An 8,096-nucleotide genomic window follows, 5' to 3' on the forward strand; every position below is an offset into this window, starting at 1 on the left:
TTTGCGAGCCGCCACGGCAAGCGGCACGGCAAGAAGTCGAAGCTGCGCTGCGGCAAGAAGGCCCTGCACGTGAACTTCAAGGAGCTGGGCTGGGACGACTGGATTATCGCGCCCCTGGAGTACGAGGCGTACCACTGCGAGGGCATGTGCGAGTTCCCGCTGCGCTCGCACCTGGAGCCCACCAACCACGCCATCATCCAGACGCTGATGAACTCCTTGGCCCCTGGCGCCACCCCGCCCAGCTGCTGCGTGCCCACCAAATTGACTCCCATCAGCATCCTGTACATCGACTCCGGCAATAACGTGGTCTACAAGCAGTACGAGGATATGGTGGTGGAGTCCTGCGGCTGCAGGTAGCGGCGCCTTTCCCGCCGCGGTGGCCACCGCTGGGGAAGCCGGACTGCTGAGCCAGGAGAGGTGGTGGAGGAGGAGCTGAGAGTGGGGGGAGGACAACTTGGACGCGTGGGGTGGGTGGGAGAGGAGGGAGCTCAGCACAGCCCGCCCAGATCCGGCCATCTGCCAGCCCAGAGGGCTCTATAGGGATTTTCACACTTTGCCTGCCCGGCCTGGAAAAACAAGCCAAGGAGGATTTCATCGTTCTTTCTTTTTCTTTTGTCTTCTTCATTTTTATGGCTTTGGGTTTCCCTGTGTGTTTCACAGGCTTTGAGAGGAGGTGGGGGAATGACGTCCTATGCCTGGGTTTTTCACCCTTATTGCACCGGATTCTGTAGTTGGAAAAATCGTTGGCAAAGAGAAACAATGTAGGAGGAAGGATCACCTTTGACCACACCTTGCGGGGTGTTGTTTTCCACCTGTGTAAAGAAGGCGCTGTCTTTCTGGCCATGTCTGGTGATCTTCCAAGTAGAAAGGGTTCCCACAGGGATTTTGGAAAGGGAATTAGAATAGCCAGCCCCTGCCTTTAGGAACGCTTCCAGAGAGGTGGCCTCAAGTGTACTACCCCTGAGTGCACTCTAGCGACTGTCCCAGCTCTGCTTGGCCTTTCCCAGTACTGGAGACCCTCATAGGACTCCTGGGAACTTTAGAGGGCTGAGAGGGATGGGTAGATGCCACCTCTGTGGTTGCGTTTTCTTTTTTTGTTTTCCCCTCTGATGGTGGGGAAAGGGGAGCTGGTATGGATGGAATGATAAGAATTAGACTAAATGGGACCCCCCTGAAGGATAATGAGAAACCAGAAGACCTGCCTCACACAGGGGCTGACACTGAGGTTAATGTGCCCAGGTAGGAGGTAACCCAGTGAAAAAACCCTTTATGATGTCTGTTTCTAATGGATACCCACCAACCCAAACCAGAATTTGCCAAAGACCCAGCCATCCTGTTGTAAGAGGAAGGCAAGGATTCCCCCATTTTGAAAATAGTAAGGCCTGGATGTGGTTGGCAATCTAACTAAGGTCAGAGGTGCAGAGGAGGTTGGGGGGTGGGGTGGGGGAGGACCAAAGGAGAGAGGGTCAGGTTGGAGGGGGGCTGGGGGGTAGGACTCCAGGGATCAGGCCGGGCCAGGAGCAGGGAAGGGAAGGATGAAAGCAGACCCAAGGGCCTGTCTCTGAAGTTTCTTTAACATCTCTTGTCCCTCCCCTCTGACATTCCTGAAAGATTACCAGCCAGAAATAGCCCAGGGCTTCCCCAAAAGAATTGTTTCAGATTGTAATTACCAGTTAAGCAATGTTTTTAAAACCTAGTAATGAAAAACTGTGAAAAGAGCAAAGTGTTACATTGAGCTTGGGGTGGGAGATGGGGACTGGGCCTTAAAGAAAGGGGGATGGTGGTTGGCTGTGCCTGGGGAGAGGGCTGGGAACCCAAACCTGTTGTCTTGGAGTTGATTCTGAGACAGGCGACACTCAGGGTGACCCAGCAGAACTGCTCCCTAGGGTTTCCTTGGGTGTCATCTTTGTGGAGGCCAGTAGCCAGGCCTTCCTTTCACAGTCCCAATTGGGCTGGGGGGTGGGGGGGGGTGGGGTTGGGCAGGTGGACTGTCAACTTTTAGGTGAGCTGGTCAGTGCCAACCCCTCCAGCCTCCCAGGGAGCTCTAGATAAGGAGACCAAGGGGGGAGGGGAGGAGAGATGGTCATCTTCTGCAAGGGAAACCGGAGAGAGGACGGGCAGACAGCCCCACCAAAATACCCATTCCCAGATGATCAAAACCATGAACTTTACCCCAACCTGCACCAGTGTTATTCTCAAACCTTGCTTCTGTGGGGATCTGCGTGAATGGCTCATCTTTTGGGCATGAAGTGGTACAAGTCAGGGGAGCTTGCACCAACCATCCAACAAAAAGGAACGTTTTCCCTTTGGGGTTTTACGCTCTCTCAGTCCACATACCTGTTGCCAGTTTGTTTCGGAGAAAGGGTGGGAATGCTAGTGAATGCTAATATAAAATGCTAACTAAGAAAAAAGACTTGGCCAGGAGAAATAATTTAAAATGCACATTTGCTTTGGATGCACTGTTGTCCTGTTAAAAGGTGTATATATTTGTTTATTTAAGGTGACTGGAAGTGCAAGGAAGCGGACAGCATGCAATTCATCTTACTGTACAAAAAACGTTATATGCACTCAAACGTTAGAGTTTCTAATATTTTAAAAGTTTATATTCGAGTTGTACAAAATCAAGCATGAATCAGATGTTTCCTTCTCTCATAATGTTATCGTTTCCTTAAATATTATTACAAAATTTTAATTCTGTCAAATGGAGAGTTGTTTTTGTTTTTTTTAAGGAAAAAAAAACCTGTCTACCTCACTATAATACAACTATTTTGCATCATTAAAGTTACCAGAGGTGAATTCATATTCAAAACCTTTTTGTTTTTAAACAGTACATCATTCCTAGATGATAATCCAATACTGTGTTATTAAACTCACTCCCCCCACCCCCCTTTTCCCTTTCCTAGTAACTTGGCCTGGTTGATATGGCAGCTATTTAGAAAAAAAAAATCACTTTCTCAAGGAATTATTGTTTCTCAAGGAGGGATTTTGTTCCAATATGGGGCTGGTTGTCTGGAAAGGCCCTGATTATTTTTAAATCCATCTTGTAGAACGCTGCACATTTCTGTTGTAACTCTTCCATACTCTTTTATGACATCGTCATTCGCCAGCCTGGGGAACGTATCCTACGAGCAGCCCCAGTGAGAAATGGAAAAGTTCTTAGTCTCTTGAAGGTTGCACAAAGGAAGCAATGAGATACCTAAATCAACCAAGACGTTGATCATCACGGTTTACATTTGAAAAGCACTGGAAGCTGGGGATGGTGGTGGTTTAAACATTTGTTTGCTTGTCACAAATTGGATGGTAGAAGGTAAGACTTGAGTACTCACTAGGTCATTGATATTCATTCAACAAAACCCTCAAAACTCAAATTCACTGCCATCGAGTCCATGCTGCCTCATAGCAAGCACCCTTACAGGACAGGGTGGAACTTCCCCTGGGAGTTTCCAAGACTGTCATTGTTAACAGGAATTGAAAACCCTGTCTTTGTCCCTTGGTGGTTGCAAACTGTGTTCTCTCATGATGCCTCTCTAAAATGTCCCCATTTTACAGATGAGAAAAGCGAGAGTCAGTGTTTCAGTGGCGTGCTGAGGTCCTTCAGTCAGAGAGGGTACTTACGGATGTGCACCTTGCTCCTTAGCCTGCAGAGTTCACTGCCATACACCACCGGGAACCAGTCGACTGGAACTCGTGATCACCTTGCGAGTTTCAGAATAGGACTCTGCTCTGCAGGGTTCAGTGGTAGTGAATCATCTTTTGGAAGTTGATCACCAGGCTTTTCTTCTGAACTGCCTCTGTAGGGATACAATACCGCCCCCCAGGTAACCAGCCTACTCTCTAATTGGTCCATGAAGGCCCATGTGGGAAATTTGCAGCCAACCCCAGTTAGTGGGAGCAGCCAGCTGATGGAGGAGGAGCTGCTGCAGGTTCCCTGGCCTGACCGATAGTTCTATTGGACTCTGTGGAGTGTGAACCCTGGGCTAACTTACAAGCCCCAGCCCACTGCCAGCAAGTTGATTCTGATGCTCAGCAATCCTTTAGGGCAGACTAGGACTACCTTACAGGTCTATGAAACTGTTTTTTTAAAAAAATTTTTAATGGTCTTGTAGACTAATGATATTGTCTTTTTAAAAAAAAAAACAGTTTTATTGGTACTTAATCCACATATCATATAATTCAATATTTCAGTCACATGAAGAATTGTACAATCATTACCACAATCAATTTCAGAACATTTCCCCCCACCCCATGATTAAATCACCTTCAGTTCTAGTGCTCACTCCCCTCCCACCTTCATTGTTTACTCCTGAAATCTCCTCCTCCTCCCCTTTACATCCTCTATAAACCCTTGCATCAGTTACTATCTGTGTACATCCACTCCTATGCCTTTACATCCTCTATAAACCCTTGCATCAGTTACTATCTGTGTACATCCACTCCTGTGCCTTTACATCCTCTATAAACCCTTGCATCAGTTACTATCTGTGTACATCCACTCCTGTGCTTCACAAACTGCTAAAAACTAAGTCTTTATAGAAGCAGACTGCCTCATCTTTCTCCCACAAAGGAGGTGGTGGATTAGAATCCATGACCTTTCTGTTAGCAGCCCAATGCTTAAAGCACTGCTCCACTAGGTCTCCTTGACCACTGAGGTGCCAAGGCACATCTAAAATCTGTGTGGCAAAACTCAGTAGGGTCTTAGCTTTGGGAAAGCAATATTTGAGGTCATTGCTGGGTGTTAGTAGCTTCTCTGATGTTTGCCGGGACTACCTTGGGTGTGTTTTTTTTCACTACCTTGGATAAGTTTCGATAATAAAAATAATGATCAGTTTATAAATAGGCTATGCTTCAAGAGCCCAGTTGTAAGTGGGAGAAACATTTCCTCATAGAAATAATGCTCATTTGAGTCCCCAGGTCATTTTGCAGAAGCTTAATTTTACCCAAATGGCACTTATGAACCGAAGCAGCATTGACTCGTGCGTTTGGGGAAGAGATCATCAGGGGAAGTGAAAAAGCTTTTTATTCTTCTCCTAGGTGGAAGATCTTTCCCTGAAATAGTTGAGAATTCTTTAACTGTCCTTACTTTTCCCTTTTCGCACCTAACCTATTCCTTGTACCCTCAACTGCCCAGAGAACTTCTAGCCCTGTACCCGAGGGCCTCCGTCCAGGGCTTTCCTTAGGTTCCATAGATATTTTGATTTCCAAAGATTCTTTCCTCCCCCCCAAGAAGTGCTGTTTCCCTAACTCAAGTCTTCAGAGAGCCACAATCTCCTTGAATTATTTAAAGATGGAAATATTGCCCAGCTCCTAACCTTCCTCCAGGCATTTGCATTTTAAGGAGAAAATCTTGGTTAACTCAGACTTCTTGTGAGTGATGCAAAAAACATCAGATACTATAGGAGAAGGCCCAACACTCCAGTCACATGCTTTTTTGGGAGAGTTCTGTGTGAGCTGAGCCCAAATGATACAAGGACTGAGAGAGATACTTGTCAAGGTGTGCCTTTTGGTGTTTCTTCGGAGAAACGATGACCAGTTTTACGACTAATGCTCAGTATGTTAAACCAGTTCAAAAGGAGCCCCGGTGACATACTGGTTATGAGTTGGGGCTGCTAACTGTAAGGTCAGCAGTTCAAAACCATCAGCTGCTTCAAGGGAGAAAGACGAGGCTTTCTATTCTCTTAAAGAGTTACAGTCTTGGAAACAGGACCAATTCTACCCTGTCCTACGGGGTCACTATGAGTCAGAATTGACTCAGTGGCAGCGAGTTTAAAAACATTTTTTGACATATTATATCAAAACATTGTGGTTAGCAGCCCAACTGATAACCACCCTACCACCAGGGAGCCCTAAGATATGCTCCTCCTCGATTAAGATTGTGGATAGCTTTATCCACTGCTTATTTCAATTCCACAGTGACTTCACCCTCCTAGAACATGCCATCCAAAATACTTTCCTGTCATTTTACAAAATAGAATGATTCTGCCATTACATAATTCTTCCATAACCTCTTCCAACCATTCAATTCTGGTAGGCTAATGGGTTCCCTGCCACTGCCCCCAACCGCCACCTCTGTATTCTTGTCAGGAAGTTCTATGACTTTTACAAATATTAAAATGTTATCTCACAGAAATTCAACATCTCTTTGGTCTTGTCCGGTTCTATAGTAAGAACACAAAAGACGCACTGATGCAAACATGAATAACCTTGGAGGAATTCACGGGAACATACTGTCATGATCATTATTATCCTACTAGGACTTTATATTCACTCTAGTCATTTGGACCCTGCTTTACAAATGCCAAGGACCATCGTGATGCAGTGGTTAAAACTCTCAGCTGCTAACCAAAAGGTTGGAATTTGAACCCACCAGCAGACTAGGAGAGAAAGATATGGCTGTTCATGAACTATGGAATGTTATGATATCTGTAAGAGCTCCCAATAAGAAGATTAAAAAACAACAACAGTTACCAAAAGGAAAACAAACAAACAAACAAACCCAAACTCCTTGCTGATTTTTACTTCCGGTGACCCCATAGGACAGAGGAGAATTGTCTTTGTGAATTTCTGAGACTGTCAATTGTTCTGGTCACAGAAACTCTTGTTGTTCCTCTTTGGGGCAGCTGGTGGGTTCAGAGATGAATGGCCGGAGCCCATTCTGCCACTGGAGTTCTCGGCTGTGGTCCTACTCTGTCTTGCCAAGTTGCTCTGAGTTGGAATTGAATTGACGGCAATAAATAGATTTGGTTGGTGGTGTTGGCAAATGATAGCACCGAGGCTTAGAGAATTTAAATCATTTGCTCGAGGGACGTGAAGAAATCCAGATTTTAATCTGGCAGAATCCAGAGCACATCATCAACTCCTCTTTCATGCAGCAGTGACTGGGCGAGTTCCATTGCTTGGCAGGTCCTCTGCAAGGCTGTGCGGAGCCCTGGTGGCGCAGTGGGTTCTCCGTGGAGCTACTAACTGCAAGGTGAGCAGTTCAAGACAAGCAACAACTCTGGGGGAGAACATGAAGCTTTCTGCTCCCATAAAAATGTGTCGCCTCAGAAACCCACGGGGCAGTTCGACGTGGCCCTTTAGGGTTGTTCATGATGAGTCACAATGCATTAGAGGGCAATGCAAAAAACAAGAAACCAACCAACACAAAGCCCCAGGCTGTGGGAAACTACAGTTAAAGTTGGGGACAAAGGAAGTTCAAAATTGAAACCAAACCTCCACAATTTTCCAGACTCCCAAAGGCAGGCTGCTCCTTCAACCGTGTTGGTGTTAGCTGCCTTTCGGTCAGCCCCTGACTCAGGTCACCCTAGGGACAACTGAACCAGAGGGTAGGGTCCTGCATCATCCCCATGGATGTCCACTGTGGTTCGGAGGATTGCTGCAACGGACGTATAGGTGGTGGCTGTGCGTGGGATGCCTTTGGTGGGAATTGAACCCAGGTCTCCCTCATGGAAGGGGAGAATTCTGCTTCGAATCACCAGTGCTCCCTTGACATAAGTTCTGGCTGACAGTTATCCCCATACTTTCCAAATGATAAATGCCCTGAAAGATTAGGCCCACCGCTTCACCCTCACCAATTGTTGATGAGGCAGGAGGAATAGGGCCAGTGATTAAGGGGTGGGGAGGAGGTCTAACATTTGTAGCTGTGTCAATCAGGTGTAATGGGAACCCTTCTCCAAATCCCAGATACCCTAGGATTAAAATAGGGTTGCTTTGAATAGGAGACAATTTAAAACATACTGTATATTAATGGCACCTGTGAGTAGAGGCAGGCTTTTCCAGATGTTACTGAGAACAAGTGTGTGAGTGGAACTGACAACCTCTTGACTCAAGTTTGTATCTGAAAAGTCTGATTGGCAAGTTGCTATCCTCTGTTGGAGGAGTCCCGGAGGCATCGTGGGTTACATGTTGGGCTGCTATCCACAAGGTTGGCAGTTCGAAACCACTAGCCTCTTCTTGGGAGAAAGATGAGGCTTTCTTTCTATTCCCATAAAGAATGACTGTCTTGAAGCAACAAAGCCCACATGGAAAAAGCACACCAGCCTATGCAACCACGAGGTGTCGAAGGGATCAGGTGTAAGGCATCATCAGAACAAAAAATC

The 8,096-nt window shown here is 46.4% G+C and overlaps 1 protein-coding gene across 1 annotated transcript in view; it reads left to right on the forward strand.

Annotated features, from left to right (window-relative positions):
- Positions 1-357, forward strand: part of GDF6 (growth differentiation factor 6) — a 17,857-nt gene extending 17,500 nt beyond the window's left edge. The window contains exon 3 of the mRNA XM_013006903.1: positions 6-357. Coding sequence (XP_012862357.1) covers positions 6-357 — 352 coding nt within the window. The remainder of the gene's footprint in view (positions 1-5) is intronic.
- Positions 358-8,096: the final 7,739 nt, after the last annotated feature.

This window comes from Echinops telfairi, unplaced genomic scaffold (genome assembly GCF_000313985.2).
Source record: "Echinops telfairi isolate 266 unplaced genomic scaffold, ASM31398v2 ScPeMD7_1;HRSCAF=3_0, whole genome shotgun sequence".
NCBI lineage: Eukaryota > Metazoa > Chordata > Mammalia > Afrosoricida > Tenrecidae > Echinops > Echinops telfairi.